The following is a 21,109-nucleotide window of genomic DNA, read 5'->3' as shown; positions in this document are numbered from 1 at the left end:
GCTGAGGGTTGCCGTGAAGCTCCAAGGAGAGCAAATCCATCAATAAGCACAAGACCCGCCAAGGTAGAGCAGGAACTTTGTCACACAGGATTGGCTATAAGTATTGTCTGTGGTGTAAGATCTAGGGTACCAATTGATCTGTGGTAAGTGCCTGGTCTCTTGGAACTGGAAGCAACCTACAATTTGTGAGATTTTTTTTTTGTGAAAGTGACCATTTATCGCTAAGTCCAGATTGTTTGGGTGGCAAGATAGACCGGAGAGTCTTAGGGGACTGTCTGTGACTCCATGGTAAGCCTATTAGCTTGACCAAGGAGTTCATATTTGTTTCTGGCTTGGTGAAATCTAATTATAGAACATATCACCAGCTTGGGGTGTCTCTCCTGTTCGGACAGACTGCCCTGAGGTAGGCACTCCCAGTCATACACCACTCCAGATGGTGTGACAATCAGTTTGAGGGATTGTGAGGCCTATCTAGAAAATTAAATGGCAATATGCCAAAGTTTTGCTGTGGGGTTGTTGGTTACTGTAAATATGCTGATTAGAGGCTGAAGAGGGATTTACAGGACGTTCTTTTTCATTTCTGTATTATTTAAGAATTGTCAAACTTATAGACAGGAATAGGTGCCCTTTTTCACAGATGTGAATATAAATCAAAATAAATATATACAATCAAGCACATAGTTATTGATTGTTTCCAGGTTTAAAATCAGAAATCACACTTCCGCCAAGGTATGAATCAGCTAAACAAAATAAGCTCAAAATACAAACAATATGCCAACTGTCCAAAAAATCCTGTGGTGGTGTGCTGAGGTGTGGTGGGGCAGGGAAAGAAAAATACTTCCCTCCACTCTGTAGAGCAGCTGTTGAACTGCTCCACAAAGGTTACTGCAGCCCAATGGCCAGGACACTTGTGCAGCTCCTATGCAGGAAGGGTGTAGGAGCAGAGATAGGAGGTTCCTTGCCAGAAAATCTGGTGTTACCTCTCCTTATCACTGAACAGGGGGCTCATGCAGGACAAGGTTCCATGCCACTCAGGGACTGCACATGGACTCTTCTTTGCTATGGAGAAGTGGGCTGGATTTGCCCCTTAGTGATTCTAGGGTCAAATCAGTATCACCACTAGGTTTATTCTTCACTAGTACATTCCAAGTCAGTGAAACCTTCTGGCTCTATAGCTAAAACTAAGTTGGTGCTGTCTTCTGCTGAGCAAACTGGAATGGGTACAAACATGGACATTCTTCCTTCTTTATCTGAAAATAAACAGATCAAGGTTTAAAAGTATATACAAAAGATACAGTAAGCAGGAAGAAATGAACAGCAGGCACAATTAAAACACAGCTCCAGCTGGCACCCCAGCAGTGTTAATGAAAGGTAATGAAAAACCCTATTGTCCTAACACACAGAGTCTCAGACTTCAGTCGGGATACTCTGGTGGCTAGGGTGCACTTCCATGTGGTCGGCAGATCTGTCAGTGTTCAAAAAGAGATGCTTCCTGTTAATAGTAACCCAGTCCAGGACTCTCAGAGAATTATCAGTGGCTTTACTGACTAATTAAAGTAAAACATAATTAGTACCTATGTTAAGGCTGTATGGTTGTTTCATGTCTTTCTGTGACAGAACTTTCTCTGGCATAATTTCAGTTAAGAGTGAAACCTGCATACCACAATCTACCAACTTTTATTTCAAAGAAAGAAAGAAAGAAAGAGAAAATAAAGTCTCCATGGGAAAAAGAATACAGTGATTATATCTGAATGGAACAATAAAATAGTAGATACTTCAGAGTTGCTTCTGCAACAAGCTGGCATTTCCTCATATATTTAAAGGTTCAGTACCCAGAGAGTAAATGAGTGAATGAATTAATCTCCTGACAGTAAAATAACTATATACACATCTATTCCTCATTGATTCAATAGCCATTTGAACAACTAGCTCTGTCAGACAAAGTCTCTCTTGGGGCCGGGGGGGGGAAACAATGCTGTTTTCCTAAAAAGAGAAGTGTTTGTTGTCACAGCTCAAACCACATCTTCAACCACAACTGGAGTTTTTTCTTGGTTACCACAAGTGGTTTTGGAGGAAATGGAGTAACATCCTCCACAAGGACGATGAGGGAAACATGGTCCCCCTTACACTCTCCCATTTTTTTTTACTATACCATTGATGTCCTCTTTCAATGTGGCTACAATAATCATACATTCTCACTTCAGGTCTCCACCAATTATATTTATGTGGCAGCAACTATGATGTTCTTGCTCTTCATATGTTGTGTCACTTAGATTCTATCTTCTCTGAGATCTGAACAAAGACATTTATATTAAGATCTGCACTGGCCTTTGATTTTATTTGTTCTTGTGGCCAAATCACTTATCTCTTGGTCTGCTGGAAAAATTAAAAAACATTACTCTGCCACGTGTAGCAGTTATCTTGAATTCCTGTTTTAAAAAAATTACACAGTCATGTAGGGCTTTAACACATTTTGATAAAGATCACTTTATCATTAGAGTAATGGGAAAAAACAAAGTGAAAGGAAATTTGGCTCAATAAAAAAAAATCCTCAATGAGTTTCCAAAGGGATGTAATGGAAGTCACTTTGGGCATTTAAAACTAGACTTGACAAAGCATTCAAAATATTCTATGAGTAGGTCCCTACCAAATTCACAGTCTATTTTTGTAAATTTCACGGTCATAGCATTTTAAAAATCTTCAATTTCACGGTTTCAGATATTTAAATCTTAAATTTCACATTGTTGTAACAAACATGAATGGTATTTTACAACAGCAAAATATAAACATATAAAGCCCTTAAGAGTCCGTGTTTCTCAAACTGGGGGTCCTGACCCAAACGGGAGTTGCAAGGCTATTGTACGCGGGTCACGGTATTGCCATCTTTAATTCTGTGCTGCCTTCAGAGCTGGGTGGTCGGAGAGCAGTGGCCGCTGGCCGGCTGCCCAGCTCTGAAAGCAGCACTGCCGTTAGCAGCAGCACAAAAGTAAGGGTGGCAATACTGTGACCTTCCCCCCCCCCCAATAGCCTTATGAACCCCTTTTGGGTCGGGATCCCCAGTGTTAGAAATGCAGTGTAATTTTGTATATTTTTACCCTATAGTATAGGGTACTTTTATAGTATAGAGTAAAAGTATGCAAAAGACCAGATTTCATGGGGGAGACCAGATTTCGTGGTCTGTGATGTGTTTTTCATGGTGTGAATTTGGTAGGGCCCTATCTATGAGACAATGCAATGCAGGGAGACTGATTTTAATATTAAACAGGCTTCTCCACCTCTATTCTCTGTGTTTTCTTTAATTTTATTTATAATTTCAGATTAATTCTGACATTTAATTCACAACCAATGACAAGTCATAAAAGATTTTGTGCAAATTAATAACCAGAATTCATAGAATCATAGAAATATAGGGCTGGAATGGATCCTGAGAAGTCATCAAATCCAGCCCTCTGCACTGTGACAGGACCAAGTAAACCTAGACCATCCCTGACAGGTGTTTGTCCAAGTTTTTCTCAAAAACTTCCAATGATGAGGATACTTCTTGGAAGACTATTCTAGATCTTAACTACCCTTTTAGTTAGAGCGTGTTTTTTCTAATACCTAAATCTTCCTTGGTGCAAATTAAGCCCATTACTACTTGTCCTACTTAGTTCCAACTGGCTCCTGTAGAGCTACTTACCTTAGAACTTTGTCGTGTGCGTCTTTAAAAAAATTAAATTAAATTAGTCTGAGCAACCATTGCTTGGGGGGTGTCCGTTATAGAGACAGTCAAGGTGCAGTCTTTTTTGTGCGGTCACCAGCAGCTGTAAAGAAATTAAAGACTACTAACATCTAGTCATTTACATTAAACATCGTGTTCCTGAGTTCCAACATCTTACCTTTGGGACTAGTCTGAGGGCTCTCACCTTCGGGTCCCATTACTTCAGCTTCCACATCCCATGAGCCCGTGGATCACCTGTGAAGACAAATGCATCTTAACCTCATTCCTGTTGGTTAAGAAAACCTAGAGACAGCAAAGTATCTTGGGGTATTCTTTTGTTGTCTTTTGTTTAGTTGTTGCAAAGGTTTTGGTTAGTTCGGGCCTGAGTTTTATACTCACCTCTGTTAAACCACAACTGACTTGTTATTTGGTTATGGTTCATGATTTTTTTCTGTTCCTGTTGTTATTGCCCTTAAATAAATCTGTTGTTGTTGTTTTGGAAAAATCCTCTATCTCTTTTGTCCACTACACCACACAAGGGAGGTGGGAGGCGCACCAACTTCTATCTAACCCCAGGTGATAGATCCTGAAGGGTGAAAACATCCTGCTGCTGAAACCAGAATTGTAGCTGGCATATTTACTCTGAGTTTCAGGTTAACAACTGGATATAAGCAGTGTTCCTTCTAATTTTTCCCACACATGTGAGGAATGAATTTTGTTAAGTGCACCAATATGGAGGTGATGTGTGACCTCCATATTGGTGCACATAAGAAAATTCATGTGGTGGGGGTGGGGCCGACGGGGTTTGGAGTGTGGGAAGGGGCTCAGGGCTGGGGAAGAGGGTTGGGGTGGGAGTTAAGGCTCTGAATGGGAGTGCAGGCTCTGGGGTGGGGCCACAGATGAGGGGTTTGGGATGCAGGCTGCCCTGGGGCTATGGCAGGGAGAGAGGATTCCCCCGAGCTCTCTCTCCTCACAGCAGCAGCTGGGCTGTGGGGAGAGGTGCCTCTCCCTGCCGTAGCAGCTCCGGGAGGAGGTGGGGGTGCAGGGCGGCAGGATAGGCACCCTTCCCCCATCAGGTCTGGGCAGGGGCTGGGTTTGGGTCGGGGGCCGGGTTAGGTTGGGGCCAGAGGAGGGGTGCCTTTCTCCCAGCCACAACAGGTCAGGAGAAAGGCAGGTTCCCTGAGTGCCTGCACGGTGCTTAATAGGCTTACAGGGAACTTAGGATATAAGACTGATCCCTGATGAACCCCACTAGATACACCCTCCCAGTTTGACAGTAAACCATTGATAACTATTCTTTGAGTACAGTCTTCCAACCAGTTGTGCACCCACCCTATAGTAATGTCATCCACACCATATTTCCCTAATTTGCCTACAAGAATGTCATGTGGGACTATGTCAAATGCTTTACTAAGTCAAGCTATACCTTACCACAATCAAGATATTAATAGATATGTTTTGTTTACAAAGGTAAGTCCACTAACAAGAAATAAAAAATTACTAAAATTTCACATTTATAAAAGAGGCCTACAAAAATAACTGAACTTGCTCATATTGAAGAATGTATGTCATGGTGTTATGTGATGGGCACTTTTATAAGTAGGTTCAAAAAACAAATACATTTGCATGACTCTAAGAACAGCCACCAGTTCCCACAAATAGTGACAGAGTTGTAGTCACTGTCACCAGTGAACCACTCAGCTTGAATCTTAAGAGGACAAGGGAGAAATCCAGAACAAAGCCCAGGAGAAACAGGAATAGAACTTTTCAGGAAAAAAAAATCTAAGGTTCAGAAGCCCACCTGGGCAGTATATAAAACAGCAATCCCCCTAAGAGCTTTTCTCAACCTCTTAAAACAGTAGCTCATAATTCTGGTTGGTGACCTAGCAGGAGGAGATTTATTTGGGACTGGGGAACAGCAGCTCTTTGTTGTTGGTGCTGCAAATGCCATTACAAGAGACAAAAAAGTGATTCCCTGGCCAATTATTGATATTTTCTATCCCAGTACTATGACAATGCTGCAGGAACAGAAGAGCGTTTTGCATAAATAATGGGATTCACACAATGATAGTCACTTCTCCCCGCCTATCTACTACAATTAAAACAGTAAGCAAGATCCTTTGGGTGAGACCCTATAATAACAGAAGTGGAATATTGGAATTTGAAGATTCTCTAACAGTTCAGAATGATTGCTGGACAGGGGAAGAAATAATGCCAGTAGCCCAGGACATTCGGGTGTGGGAATGGATGGAAGAAATACAGGAAGTGAGGAACAGTCAATAGGAAGCGGGGAAAATGTGACAACAGTCAGGGTGAACAAGGGACAATACAAAAGATGAATCTGCCCAGGTTTTAATGGCTGGAGGTTTGTCAAATTCCCAGTACATGGTCTGACCAGCAGTAAAGCCAGGTTTATAAATTTATCTACAGTAGCTATTGGCTACAAAATAGTGCACTATTTGTAAGACAAAAACAGCTGCAGTAGCTTGTAAAGTATTTCCATGTCTGATCATTTGTGTATATTTTCAGTCAATGTAATGCTGCCAATGTTCTAATAAGGGGCTTCCACTAAAATGTTTCTCTCAGCATGTGTCCAGAGGGTGCATAAGCTTACACAGAAGAGGGATGAGGAACTGCAGTATTTATATAATAAAATTCCAGGATCACCTGTCTGCATCACTCTGAAGCCTAGAATGTCTGTTGAGTCAGTGTGAAGTGAAGGAAATAAGCCATTAGTACTAGCTAAGAGGAAAGTTCCTTTGCCTCAAAGGGCCTGTGTTTCAGAGTCTAACATCCCATTATCCTACTTCCTGCCCTCCACATGTGTGATTTATTATAGAGTTGTAATAGCCTCTCTACATTTAGGGTTGTATACATTTCCCAGTAAAATCCTATTTTACCCACACTACAACTTTGGTTTGGGAAATTAGATTGGCTTGAAAATTTGCCAGATGTATGCTGGAAAGAGAATTTTCCTACAATGAAAGAAAAAAATTCATAGAATTTTTAAGTTACAGGTCACTACAAAATTACCTTGCATTAAATTTTTTATTTCTATCTAATGTTCCTTTTCTCCCTTTCACTCAAAACCAATACCCCTTCAAATACTCCATAAAGTAAAACCTCCTTGAAAAGTCATACACCAATTATAGATAATGAAAATAGTTTACAACTAAGAAAATGTATCAATCACACTCCAGTTAATTTTAATGGGACTTAAGGATCAAATCTCTCTCCCTTGCTCCTTGGAGTTGTTGGGTTTTTGCTGTTATTGTTGTGCATGCTATTGGCATCAGTGGGAGCAAAATCAGGCACCCTGGGTTTGATTTACAGAGAAGCTGAACATCCGCAGCAATTGTTGACTTCAGAGACAGTTGCCAAATCGGGCCCCAAACCTGTGTGTGAATGTTACCTGCAACTGTCACATTGCAGATTAGAACCAACATAAGGATATTTCTATAGCAGAGAGCTAATACAGAGCTTCATTAGAAGAAGTGGCAGAAGTCATCAGCAACCCAGGTTCCCACACCACATACCCTCCCAGGCCATTTGCAACCCAGGCTTTCCCCATCCCCTGCCCCCCAGGCCATTTGCAATCAGGTTCCACCATCCCCTAACCCCTCCCCGCAGATCATTCACAATCCCGGTTCCTTCATCCCTTGGCCCCTCCCCCCAGCCATTCACAACCCAGGGCTTCCTCATCCCCAGGCCATTTGCAACCCAGGCTTTCCCCCAGGCCATTCACAACATATGGCTTCCTCATCCCCAAGTGATTCTCAGCCCAGGCTCCCCCATCCCCTGCCCCCTCCCCCCAAGCCATTCGCCACACCATTTCCCTCTCCCATGCCTTCTGCAACCAAGCCCCCCCATCCCTTGCTCCCCAGGCCATTCGCAAACCAGGCTCCCCCCATCCCTTGGCCCCCACAGGCCACTCACAACTCCGGGCTCCCCCCGCCCCGCCATTACCAACCCAGGCTTCCCCACTTTCTGTGCACCCACCCAGGCATTAGCAACGCAGCAGGCTCCCCGCCCAACCCAGCCCATTGGCATCCCTGCAAGCGCCTTAGTGCCCAAAGCAAGAGCCCGGCACCGCCCTAGGTCCCTCTCGGCCGGCCAGCCGCTCCCGCCCCGCCGCACAGGCAGAGCAGGTCGGACCAGGCGGCGGGGCAGGTATTTAAGGGGAAGGTGAGGGCGGCGCCGCTCACTAGCGGCACCAGCTCCCCGCCAGCCAGGCGCGGCCCAGCACAGGGGCTGCAGGCGGGGCCGGGCTCCGTCAGCGTGTGGCGGCGGCGGCGGCGCAAGTCCCGGCCTCCCCTCTCGCTCCGGTGCCGTGTGGTCTCGCCCGCCCCCGCTGCCATGTTGGATTGTGCGGCCGTGGGAGCCGGGGCGAAGTTGGAAGTTTAGCGCTGCTCCGAGCGGGTGGGGGCGATCGGGCCGCGGGAGCCGGTGCTGCCCCGCCCCGCCCCGCCGCTGGGCTGCCGGGCGCCGCCAGCTGCCCCCCGAGGAGAGGAGACTCCGCGATGCGGCCGCTGTGAGGCCGCTGGGCCAAGGGACGCGGACGGCGAGAGGCGAGGGCACCGCGGAGCCCCGGCGGCCGGCCCCGGCCATGAGCAACAGCCAGCAGCAGCAGCCCCCGCCGCCGCGGAGGGTCTGCAACGTGGGCTCGCTGCTCCTCACCCCGCAGGAGAACGAGAGCCTCTTCGGCTTCCTGGGCAAGAAATGCGTGGTGAGCCCCGGGCGGCGAGGGCAGAGCGCGGCCCGGGGCAGCGGCGGCAGCCCCTGGGGAGGAGCCGAGCGCAGGGCGGGGGGCCAAGGGCTCGGGCGGGGTCATTCATCCACCCCGAGAGGGGCCCGGCCCTGCCCGGTGGGCTCCCTGTGCTGGGTGGGGGCAGTTCCCTGCCGCGGCCTTTCGCCGGGCCCCGTGGGCAGCTGCCTGGCCGAGGTGCTCCCCCGTGTCCCAGGGCGCTGGCCCGAGGAGGCACAGGGACAGCTCGCTCCCTGGGCGGCCTGGTGTCTCGCCCAGGGCGGCCCGGTGCCCTGCTCAGGGGGTTTCCTGCCTCTCGCGGGGAGAGCAGGGGGAAGGGGCGTGAGGAATGAATGAAGCTGGGGAGAGGGGCCGCCGCCTCCTAGGGCGCAGGTGACTGGGCGCTTCTTTGCCTCTCCCCGGGCTCTTGAAGTAGGAAACGCCGCTGCTCTGCTTCCCCCGAGCAGAGCACGGAGGGCTCGTTTCCCCGAAATTCTCCGCCAGGCCTCGCCCTCTCCCCCCCTGTTGGCTCCTGGGATGCTGCCATGCGCAATGGAGCCAGCGTCTACGCCTGCTGGTTCTGGAGGACTCGGGAGTTGGGCCAGATTTAGGGACTTCAACTGCTGAGGAGCTGGGAATGTCATTATGGGAGAGGGGCAGGGGTATTAATTACACTGGCCTGGGTGGTGCAGATCTGCTCAGACCTGCTTTTCCAACCGCTGGTCTCCGAATGCTGTGGGCAGCTCAGTTCCTCCTCCCCTCTCCCTCTACCTGCTGCTGAGTACTTCTGTAGGTATGTGTGATGAGGGCTTGCCCAGTATGCAGTGCAGCTAATCTCTGACTTGGTATGGGAGCTAGTCAACAATAGAACTATTGCAGCTTCCGGTAGAAAAGTTTAATTAGTTGACAAGGTTGAACAAATCTGGCCAGATTGCACCTGCAGTAGGACAAAGCTGAATTCATAAAGCTACAGGAAAACTGTTAGCAGAGTTGGGTCTAACTTGTTTTTAGCTTGTCTGTTCACATGAATTTGTTAGCCCAAACAATGGATTCAGACTTGCCGATGCAGTAACTCCATTGCTGCGTTCATCCAAAAATACAATAAAAAGATTTTAAAAGCCATTCGTATACCTGGTCCTAGCCACCTTAATTAGTTTCAGGTTTCTTAAATGACATCTTGTATTCTAAAGGTAGAGGATAAGCTGCTTTGGGGCTGCAAAAATGGAAAAATTACTGTTCAGATCTTTGGCAAAGAGGAATCAGATCTATGGAATACTCCTCATAATTTTTGAAGATTTTCAGAATCAGCCCTTGTTAATCTGGTATCAAACTCCTTGATAGGCTACAGCATAGTGTGGTACATTGACTTGATGCTATTCTTTGTCATGTGCCTAGAACATCAGTAATAGGCACCTAATATTTTTATAATTTATATTATATTTTTATTGTATGTATGGTTTATATTATAATTTAATACTTATTTTTAAATAATGTATCATGCACAAGTCTTAGCAGAAGTCACAAAGGTTACATATTTTAAGTGAGGTCTGATCAAACTGACTAATTTCTAAATTGTAAGGGAAGTATGGGAAATATGGTGATTGAACTGGAAGTATGCAATATTTGCGTGCAGGCAGACTACATAAAATTATATTATAGTAATTAAATTACTATTACCTTATTCTAGGTGTTTAGATGTTTCAAAATGTGTTGTCATAAAGCATGAAAAGGAAGAGGAAAGATGAGAAGATTTTGAGGGTAAATTTAGGGCCAGCTTCACCCAACTACTTGAGCTACTCACTAAATTGCACTATAGTAAATTATGCTTAAACATGTTTTGGAGGTCTAGAAATAAGATTTGATCAGGTCAGTGAATTCATATATGCTTGATTACAGAAGAAAACTTAGTGGCTTGGCTTAAAAAAAAAATACGAATTACTCTTTAAAAACAAAAAAAGAGATACTTCCTGGGGGAGAATTGTTTGTTTACACGCCATTCTACTACATCTAAGACTTTCTAGCCAAGCTAACAGTTTTTGTCTGATCTGGTACTGTAATCATTGAGATTTAATACTTTGCTCTCCTATAATGCTTACTCTGAAACCTACCTGTGTTTCAGTTTGTCTGCAAAATGTGAATAGTGGTGATAACCTCAGAAGTTGCTTAATTCATCAGTGTTTATGAGTTCTGAGTGCCTCAGAGAAACAGCCGTGTTAGTCTGTATTTGCAAAAAGAAAAGGAGTACTTGTGGCACCTTAGAGACTAACCAATTTATTTGAGCATAAGCTTTCGTGAGCTACAGCTCACGGATGAAGTGAGCTGTAGCTCACGAAAGCTCATGCTCAAATAAATTGGTTAGTCTCTAAGGTGCCACAAGTCCTCCTTTTCTTTTTGTGAAACACAGGTAGTTATTTGACGGTCTCAGGATGTCAGTGCCGACGGCAGCTCTTCTGGGTTGACTTTGTAAACCATGGTGGCCAAACAACACTGGATTTATCCCATCTTTTCTTAGATTCTGTTCATATTTGTGGCATACTCTGAATCTTGTTGTTTAATTTGGTTGAAGATTTTAGGAATTCAAGAAAGATTATGCTTTTATTATGGTCTGAGTAGTAGGACTGCCTAGAAAACAGGAGTTACAGTTTGAAAAAACAATTGAGGTTTCAGCATTTGTTTTTGTTCTGTATCAGAATGAAAACTAGGCCTAAATTTTTTTTGTAGAAAAAAATCAGACTCCACCCTGGAATAGCCAAGAGTCCAGTGGTTAGGGCACTGACCTGGGATAATAGTCTTGAATGTGGGTCTCCTGCTCTAAATTAGGCAGAGCAGGCACCTGAACCTGGGTTTCCCACACCCAATTGAGTTCCCTAACCCTTAGGCTCTGTGTGCATGTTTTTTGCTGGTTGTGACCAGAAATACCATCCTGGATCTATCTGCAAGACATTTTTGACAAAAAAATTGTCAAAACAATACATTTCCACAGAATTTTGGTTTTGACAAATCCGCATTTTCTGATGAAAAAAACATTTCATCTAAAAATTCCCAACTAGCTCTACTGACCACACAGCACACTCCAATTTGCAATTAGGTACACCTTAATTATTGTTGTAGGGACCTGTAACTAAAGTCTGCCTATGGAATCTTCTGGATTAGAGTCTTCAGATACCTTGAGTGTAGTGCTCTGGGGGCATTAGGACCATCCAGTATTCCACAACCATCATCCTTAACGCTGTCTCCTCCTGTATCATCCTCGTAAATTGCTGTGCTATGCATCTATATGACAGATGAAACATAGAGTACTAGTGACCTGACAGGCTTCAACATCAGAGTATTTAAAGTTGTGCGCTGTGCTGATGCATGCTTTCTTCTCTGTAACATACATGGTATTTCTTCACTTTTCTAGTTGGTGAGCACTTGCCATTTTCTGCAGACAATCAAGTATTTCTCACTATGACAAGTTAACCTAACTTCTTGAGATCTGAAATAACTTGGATTTAGACTGGATTGACTGTGCACATGAGTTTGCGTTCAGGTCCAAGTCTGGATGGGACATATGTCACTAGTCTGTTTTTACCAGTTTAGCTCACTAATACGTTGTACTGGATGTTCTGTCAGACTTCAAGCTATTACTGTTACTTGGACCTGTTTACACAGCTAGTAAAATCAAACTAAGAGGTATGGGATGCATTGCTGGTGGGGAACGTCAGCGTCGCCCTAAACACTCTTTTATATTAGCAATAGATTTAGGGCTAATCTACATGCGACAGCGCTTTAACGTAGCTTGTGTAGTCGTGGCAGAGCTCTGGGAGACAGCTTTCTGAGTGCTCTAAAAAACCCCTGCCTCCCCAAGGAGCGTGGCTACCAGTGCTGGTGCACTGTCTGCACTCGCACTTTACAGTGCTAAAACTTGCTGCGCTCTTTTCACACCCCTGAGCGAGAAAGTTGCAGCGCTGTAAAGTGCCAGTGTAGACAAGCCCTTAGACACTACTGCTGGGGAGAACATGGTGCTGACATCTCAAATATGTGGGTTTATCTGTGTCCTCATTACCGTTGTTTGATATTGACTCTTGTGCTAAACTTTCAGCTATAAAGGTCTAACACACCTCTTTGGGACAGATTTATTAAAGAAGGTGGTAGGCAAAATAAGTGTAGTGTCACCTGGAGGGTTTCAGCCCATGCTAGCATATAGGCACAAAGATGGCTTTTGGTTGATTATCTCTTCCAAGTGATAAAGGTAGGGTGTCCATATTGGGGTCTTAGATTTGTTGGTAAATTTGGTAATGTTGACCCTTTCAGGATGGTATGGCATGGGACCCTGAGCAATTGCCCTGCTTGCTACCCCCTAATGCTGACCCTGGCTTTTATATGCAGAAAAACAGTTGTGACACAGGTGGGCTGTGGAGTTTTTATAGCATTTTGGGGGGGCCTCAGAAAGAAAAAGTTTGAGAAACCCGTATCTAGACCATCTCTGACAGGTGTTTGTCTAACCTGCTCTTAAAAATCTCCAATGATGGAGATTCCATAACCTCCTGAGGCAATTTATAGTTAACAAATATTTAAATTGACACTCGATTTCAGCGTTAACATCCCATTGAGATGAATTGTGTAATTAAGAACTCTTATAGCTGTTTTGTGCTGTCTGATCAAACTCTTCAAGACAGCTCTCCATGGGCTTATGTTCAGTTCGTGTTTGTAAGATTTCCTCTGCAACTGAAAGAGCTAAAAGCCTTTTAAAATGATACCTTCTTATCACACAGCTGCAAGTGTGGGTTCTGTGCTTACTCCACAGCCATAGAATATGTATAGCCCTTCCTACATATATTTCAAAACTTTCTAATAGATTGAACTAGTGCATTCAAGAGTTTATTACAAGGCAATGAAGCACCTTACGTTTTCTTCATATTCTGTCCAAATAGAAAGCAACAGAGTCTGCAGAAAAGAACTACATTATAAATTAATACTGACAGTCTCAAAATCACAATTCTTATGTGCCTTTAATGTAAGGTTAATACCATTAAAATTACATGGGAGGGGTGGGAGCAACAGTATATAACTGTTCAGATCATTAGAGCTGGCTGGAATAATTTAGTTTTTTTGTTAAAATCTGCTGATTAAAATCACAGACACTGTTACATTTGACTGAACTTCTGACGGAACACTGCCTGCAAGGCAAATTTCAAAACCTGTCTAATTTCCTGAGAGTTTCTCATCTTTCCTCTCCATCTCCCTGGAAGGGGCTCCTCAGCAACATATATTATGGGCTGCCCTGAGGCCAGAGCTTCCAGAGTCCACTGCTCTGGAGCAGGGATTCCACTCCTTTCTGCAGAGAATTCTGAAATTTGAGTTTTGTTCCAAAGTGGAACTAAACCATATTTTGACATACTGAAACAGAATTATCTTTCTCCATCCAACTCTAGTCATGAGAATAGAGTGATTGTTTAATATGTACATTTGTGACACCTTTTCACAGCACTTTCATATCAGTGCAGTATTTAATGTTTAAAGTACCATGTTCTAATCATAAAATAATTTGAAGCATTTAAGTTCTTTCTTCTCTCTTATGTTCCATATCTTTACATAGCTGGAAATGACATCAACATACTGTATATACTCGTTCATGAGCCGAATATTTTTGATAAAAACGTGAGGCATCAAAGAGCAGGGGTCAGCTTATAAACAGGTGTACACCAAAAGTTGTTGATTTTACACTCTATGAAATCATTAAATTGAATATCTAATACATTGTTGTTTTGTTTACCTGGAGCGCCTGCAGGCATGGCGCGCCTAAGTTCCCTGTGGCTGCGGTTCACCGTTCCCAGCACTTGCATTTCTTCTCTTTGTGAATAGTGAATACAGTGACCAAGCAGCCTTTTTTAAACCAAAGTATTTAATTTTAATAGTGGAAACCAAGTACTTAAAAGGAAAGGATTTTAAAACAATAAATACTCTAACCACACATCTGTTTTACCTAACGCCCTACCATCTTGTTATGGTGGCCTTGGCAAGCCTCACTTCTTCAGACACCCTTGTGGAACCTTGGCTTTCCCCAAATAACTATCTCACTTTTTGAGAGGGGAGACCCTCTTGTCAGTTCCCGGACTTTTGGCTCATTTTGTCAAAACCGGGTCTCTAGGCTCAATGGGAGGCTGAGCCAAGCTCCTTGGAGCCAGTGGCTCTGTTATTGTCCTGTAACGACCCTCAGGTGTTTGCTAAAGGGTAGCTTATCCTTAGCTTATTCTTCATCTTTCCCTACAGCGTGCTAGTAAACTAAAGCAGTATATTTCAGACAATAAACATCCCAAATACCAGGTCAGCACACAGTACTCATAAATTTTTCAGAGGAGCTCCACGTGTGTCACTGCGTGTTTAGGTGAAAATTTCTCTTGGTGTAGACCCAGAGTGCCTCACTCTTGTATGCCCTTCTGAAGTTGAAAGGAATATGGACAGATTCTGGACAGGACTGGGTGTGATTCATTCCAAAGGGAGAGTCACTGCTGTGGCTGGGTGGGGAAAGTGGAAATATGAGAAACTGAGCTCTCTGTCCCTTGCTCCCAGGCTCCCCTGCCGTCTCTGGGTCTGCATGTGTAGAGGCGGCTGGGCAGAGCACACTATGATGGCAGTGAGTGGGAGCCAGCCCCCCAAATTCCCCACAACCCCTCTGGGATTACTTATCCCTACCTCCTAGAGTGCAGCAGGGGCAGTGATAAGGGATCCCTCGGGGAGTTCTGGAGCACACTGCATCCCAAGCTTTGGGGGGTGCACTTTACTGTTCCACCGTTGGCAGCAGGCTTGGGGGGGGGGTGTATGCTTTTTCTTCTGAAATCTTGATTTTACAAACTTCAAAACAGACAATAGTAAATAAGAGAACCAAACAAAAACACCTTAATTGAACATTCCATTTTAAAAATTAAGAATTGCAAAGTTTCATTTTAATAGTTTGACAGCTCTAGAGACTGATGTCCTTATTATCACTAGAGCCAGGTGCACATGGGCATTTTCCTTTCAGTGTGACTGAGTTTAGAGGCAAATAGCGCAATTCTCAATTAGATTGTCATTCATTGTAAAGCTTTATTGAACTGAAGTCATTCTATTGAGACAGCCATCAAAGTAGCTAATTAAGCACTTTATGTACTCATGTGCTCTTTAGGGTCCTGAGTCCCATCAGTAGCACCATCAAAGTTAGGGAATAGGGTGGGCAGTAGATTTTTCCCACAGTGCAACACATTCTTAGGGCTAGAGTGTCAACACTGGAGGGGTGGGGGGCACTAGTCTCTCTGGGATAGTTACTTTGTTTGACTCAGGTCTGTGCACTGCAGTGTAGACACCAGAACTATAGGTTTAAGAATGGGTCAGAAAATCCTTAAACTAGAGTTAAAATGTTGTGTAGATGTTCAAGCCCAGGGTTCCCTGAGATGGGTCAGCTGACTTGAGTCCTACTAGCCTGAGGCTTACATTGCTGTGAAGACATATCCAGTAAGAGGTATCTGATCTGGATACTGCCATCCAGTAGGACTGCAGAGCTCTCACACCCTCTTTTGGATTACTTTGCAGACCTCTTTAAACTTCTGCTGCTCTCTTGAAGTGGTCAAAGAAGTGTGTACCTCTTGAGGAGACTGCTAGATGTATCTCCCACCTTCCCCACAAGACTTTGGAAGTGTTAGTGTCTAGAGGAAAGATCAGCCACATTCGTGATAGTGCATCCCAGAATCCTGAGATGCACCACTGGAATTTAAAGGGAAGAAGCTGGACTGTATCTGCAACACCCTGCATCATAGACTACTAGGTCTTTATAGCCAGGTGCACTTTAGTATGAAGGCCTTTACTCTGGTCCATTCTCTTCTTCAAGAGAAATGTTGGAAAACTTAAAAAAACAAAAACCTGGCTCCATGTTGGGTCAGGCAGCATTTAATGCAGGTGTGAATATAGAAGGCAGCTGACTATGCTCACAGAGCACTTGGCTGCAAGCATTGGGGTTTCAACAAGAAGTCCAGAGAGATTGATGACCTGCCTTGCACTGGAGAGAATTTGGGAAACAAGTGGTGGCTCCTTTGCCTTTTGAAAAGGAGACAGAAGTCACACTCTGATTTCTTGGGTTTGTATCTCACTCATCTACCTTTTCCTCCATGGGAGGAAATGCAAAGGCTGTGCTTTGTACCTGCAGAGTTCATGCATTTTCTTCTTTGGATTATTGGTTGATCAGGGGCGCCACTTTGGAGTCTGTCAAAGGTTAAACTGTATCATCGCTGGAGTGTTGGTCTCTTACGTTCATGCTAAACTACCTAATGTCTTACCTTGTAATAAGCAAACAATTGGAGTATATAGGAGTCCTACTAGACGTAGCTGAACTCGGTGTTCTTCCTTATGACAGGATCGAGAATGCTGCTAGTCTGTTAAAAAGGGTGAGCACGAGTCAACAAATGACTGGTCAGACCATGCTTTAAAAGTTGGGTCTAAAGTTCATGGCTATTCTTAGTGCACGTGGCATGTCCCCTTGTGAGGCAGCCACAGTGGACTATTAAATCCGTGTGAAAGCCAGCATGACAAGCACTCTTACATTTCACCTGGATAATGTCGTACTGTTAATTCAAGGACATCTGACAATTAGGAATGGACATCCAAATTTATTCAACTACATATGCATCCAACTTGATATGTGGGGACCAACACACAAGGACACCACACCCAAATAACTTGATCTCTCCAAAAATAGCAGTTGCACATAAACTTCTAGAGATGAGGGTAGAACTGTATGGTTTAATGACAGAGATCTGGAATCTCTAGTTGAAACATTCAGACCACTTCATGTTTTTACATAACAAGGAAGGAGTTACCAGTTCTTGCCTACTGGATCAGGAAGCGCTGCAGATGTGGAAGTGGCCTTTGTGTCACAAAACATTCCTTTTAGCTATATTCTTGACAAAGGAGGAGGACGTTAGTGTGATAGATGTCAATATCCTTGAAAACCCTTATTGAATTAAGTTTGAGTATCTTTGGAGTCTAGTGCAAAGGTTCTATATTATTGTGGGCCTGAAAATTAAAGGACTATATTGAGCAGACAAGAATGGTCTTTTGGGACAATAAGTGTAAAGTGGATTTCCTGGGAAGTATCTAGGAGTAGGGGAAAGCCCAATCTTTTGAAGCTGTCCCCTGAGGAAAGGACAACTGTCTACTGATTACCCATTCCCGGAACCTGAAGATTATAATAGGCAAAGGCTGAATAAAGGAAAGACTAACCTTTGTATGGGTATGCTTGGTGTGAGTTAAATCTGTTATGAACTTGTTGTAACCACAGAAAAACCTGCTGGTGTGGTTTGAAGGACTGACCCTTACTGGAGACCTTGTTGGAATTGGGGGTGATCTCTGGTAAGCTTATTACCATGCATGCAAGTTCTTTTCTTGTTTTAATATATTTTTTCTGTAATGCTTTCACCTTAAGAATAAATGTGCTTGTTTAGAAAGAGCTGTGTGGTAACTTATAACTGAGGCTCAGATTTTGTAAGGGATCTTTTTAGTAAAAGTAAGGGACAGGTCTCAGGAAATAAACAAAAATTAATGGAAGCCAGTGACCTGTCTGATTTTTTACTAAGAAGATCCCTGACAAAATGGGAAGGGAAGAGGTCTAGCACTCAGAGCGGCTGGGGGCTCTGGGATCCCCTCTCTCCTCCCCAGCAGCTGGCCGCTCTGGGGTCCCCTCATTCCTTCCCATACACAGCGGCTGTGGAGGGACCCCTCGGCACCTGCCGTGACTGTGAGCTCTGGGGTCCCCCTGCTGCCCTGCTAGGAGCTGCTGGGGGTCCACTGCCAGCAGAAGCCAAGAGCTGTGGAGCTGCCTGCTGACAGCTCCAGCACCGGAGCAGAAAATGTCTCTGGAAGTCATGAATTCAGTGACCTCCATGACATAATCTTAGCCTTACTTATAACTGTGGGCAATTACACTGTTGATAGCTTCTGGAGAGAGCACAGTACAGATGCGGGCCTGTTTGGTCAGGCTTGCTGAGAATAACGCAGTGTAGGCAGAGAAATGTGTGGCCTGGAAAAACCCCAGTCAGGAGTGGGAGTGACGTGGTTCTCTGCCCAAGAAGTGCAATGGCTGAGAAACTTAGAGTGGGTCCCTTTACGGATTGGGGTGCGGGGGCAGAAAATACTGGTGCAGTTGCCCTGAACTATGACAGGTATCAGAGAGGCTGAAATGGTTCATGATAAATCCTTGCAAGGGGTTCCTGAGTCAGGGAGAAGCAGATCAGATTTTCCCCCAGTGGATAATGGCTATGTCACTTCTGTCTGTAGAGGGCTTCTCTGTTTATTCTATATGCTATTTTAATACATCCCTCCTTACCATAAAATCTGAGTGGTTTCAAATAGTGCCTTAAATGACATGACTAACATCAGTCACATGTGTTTTCTTTTCTTTCATTCTCTCCCTAGCAGGAGAATTGTATGTGCAATATAGTTTTCTTTTGGTAGGTTTTTAAAATGTACATGCTGTTATTTGTTGGACAGAGAAAGCAGGTCAAAGAGGTGTGTCTTGCACTTGAAATGGAAGGGGGTGACGTTTGTAATTCTACCTTAGTTCATGTAGTTCATTTCACAGTCTTGGACCTGCCCCTGAGAAAGCTCTGCACAGATGACCTTTAGCCATATGGTAGAACGTTCCTTTCCACCTGAGAAACTGAGTTGTTGACCACTGTCCTCATTCCCGTGTATTAAGTGTTCTTTTAGATATCCTGGGCCAAGACAACTCAGTGTCTGGAAGATAAGGACTAAGGCTTTGAACTTAATATTGTGTAAGAAGCCAGTGTAGAGAGTGAAGGGCAGGTCTGATGTGCTTGCAGTATTCTGTGTTGCTTAGGAGACACAGCAGAACTGTGTCCTAGCTGTAGTTTCCTAAAGGCTCATGGCTTCATACCCTCATATGTTGCATTGCTGTAGTCCAGATAAGCAATGAAAGAGTCATTGCATAACTGAGGCCAGGTCATTATTGGGATCTTAAAGGTAATCACAGATTGTACAAGGTATTACTTATTATCTTTGGATAGAGGGAATTCTCCGTTTGTCCAGTTTATGTTCACTGTGCACTAGTCAAACAGTGCAAAGCAGACTAAGTGGACCTGTGACTCCAACCTGGGCTGTGATTTTCTTGACATCTCAGAAGCAGTGTACCAGGAGAGCCAAGGTGAGGAGGATTGTTTGCGCTGTACCACTCCAGTATGGCCCCCTTACTTGTCCCACACAACTTGACTGAGTCTAACTTAAGTATGTTTGGCTGCTAGCTCAACTTTCCATGGGTGAGCTAACAGCAGGTGACTTTTCTGCAGCCCCTTGTCACATAGATGCAGAGCTAGTCATCTTAGGAATCTCCTATTAAAAAGCTTCTTGTGTTGTGGAATATTAATGTGGTCCTGAAAAAGCTGATGAAAGTGTCTCTTGGACCTCTCAGTTCCTTTGAGCTTATGTTGGGGTGTTTTTTGCATCGAGGGTCACTAACCAGGAAAGGTTTCAGAGTAACAGCCGTGTTAGTCTGTATTCGCAAAAAGAAAAGGAGTACTTGTGGCACCTTAGAGACTAACCAATTTATTTGAGCATGAGCTTTCGTGAGCTACAGCTCACTTCATCGGATGCATGCCGTGGAAACTGCAGCAGACTTTATTTATACACAGAGAATATGAAAAAATACCTCCTCCCACCCCACTGTCCTGCTGGTAATAGCTTATCTAAAGTGATCATCAGGTGGGCCATTTCCAGCACAAATCCAGGTTTTCTCACCCTCCACCCCCCCCCCACACAAATTCACTCTCCTGCTGGTGATAGCCCATCCAAAGTGACAACTCTTTACACAATGTGCATGATAATAAAGTTGGGCCTTTTCCTGCACAAATCCAGGTTCTCTCACCCCCTCACCCCGCTCCCAAAAACCACACACACAAACTCACTATCCTGCTGGTAATAGCTCATCCAAAGTGACCATTCTCCCTACAATGTGCATAATTAAGGTGGGCCATTTCCAGCACAAATCCAGGTTTAGTTTGTGTGTGTATGGGGGTGGAGGGGATGTGAGAGAACCTGGATTTGTGCTGGAAATGGCCCACCTTAATTATGCACATTGTAGGGAGAATGGTCACTTTGGATGAGCTATTACCAGCAGGATAGTGAGTTTGTGTGTGTGGTTTTGGGGAGGGGGGTGAGGGGGTAAGAGAACCTGGATTTGTGCAGGAAATGGCCCAACTTTATTATCATGCACATTGTGTAAAGAGTTGTCACTTTGGATGGGCTGTCACCAGCAGGAGAGTGAATTTGTGTGGGGGGGTAGAGGGTGAGAAAACCTGGATTTGTGCTGGAAATGGCCCACCTGATGATCACTTTAGATAAGCTATTACCAGCAGGACAGTGGGGTGGGAGGAGGTATTTTTTCATATTCTCTGTGTATAAATAAAGTCTGCTGCAGTTTCCACGGCATGCATCCGATGAAGTGAGCTGTAGCTCACGAAAGCTCATGCTCAAATAAATTGGTTAGTCTCTAAGGTGCCACAAGTACTCCTTTTCTTTTAACCAGGAAAGTGATTTCAATTTGCAGGATTTCAGGCCCTAATGGCAGTTTCACTTTGTTTCAGATTTTACAAGGATAAAGTAGGGCTAAGAACTCATGATAGATTCCTCTTAAAGATTGT

At 44.3% G+C, this 21,109-nt stretch overlaps 1 protein-coding gene and 1 long non-coding RNA gene across 5 annotated transcripts in view; one reads left to right on the top strand and one right to left on the bottom strand.

The window, feature by feature from the left end:
- Positions 1–367: 367 nt before the first annotated feature.
- Positions 368–9,224, bottom strand: LOC140905261 (uncharacterized). 4 transcript variants are annotated; one of them, XR_013635212.1, is made up of 4 exons: positions 9,118–9,224; positions 3,879–3,955; positions 3,680–3,803; positions 368–1,250 (listed from the first exon to the last, which is right to left on the bottom strand). It is a non-coding gene; the product is annotated as an uncharacterized LOC140905261 (long non-coding RNA). The 4 variants fall into 4 exon arrangements; XR_013635213.1 differs by having other exon boundaries at positions 9,149–9,205; XR_013635211.1 differs by lacking the exon at positions 9,118–9,224 and adding an exon at positions 4,100–7,256.
- Positions 7,844–21,109, top strand: part of WASL (WASP like actin nucleation promoting factor) — a 74,186-nt gene continuing 60,920 nt past the window's right edge. The window contains exon 1 of the mRNA XM_073328229.2: positions 7,844–8,426. Within this exon, the coding sequence (XP_073184330.1) occupies positions 8,307–8,426 (120 nt within the window). The 5' untranslated portion in view covers positions 7,844–8,306. The remainder of the gene's footprint in view (positions 8,427–21,109) is intronic.

The sequence above is a fragment of the Lepidochelys kempii genome, chromosome 1, assembly GCF_965140285.1.
Source record: "Lepidochelys kempii isolate rLepKem1 chromosome 1, rLepKem1.hap1, whole genome shotgun sequence".
NCBI lineage: Eukaryota > Metazoa > Chordata > Testudines > Cheloniidae > Lepidochelys > Lepidochelys kempii.
This window is presented reverse-complemented; position numbering and strand designations above follow the sequence as displayed.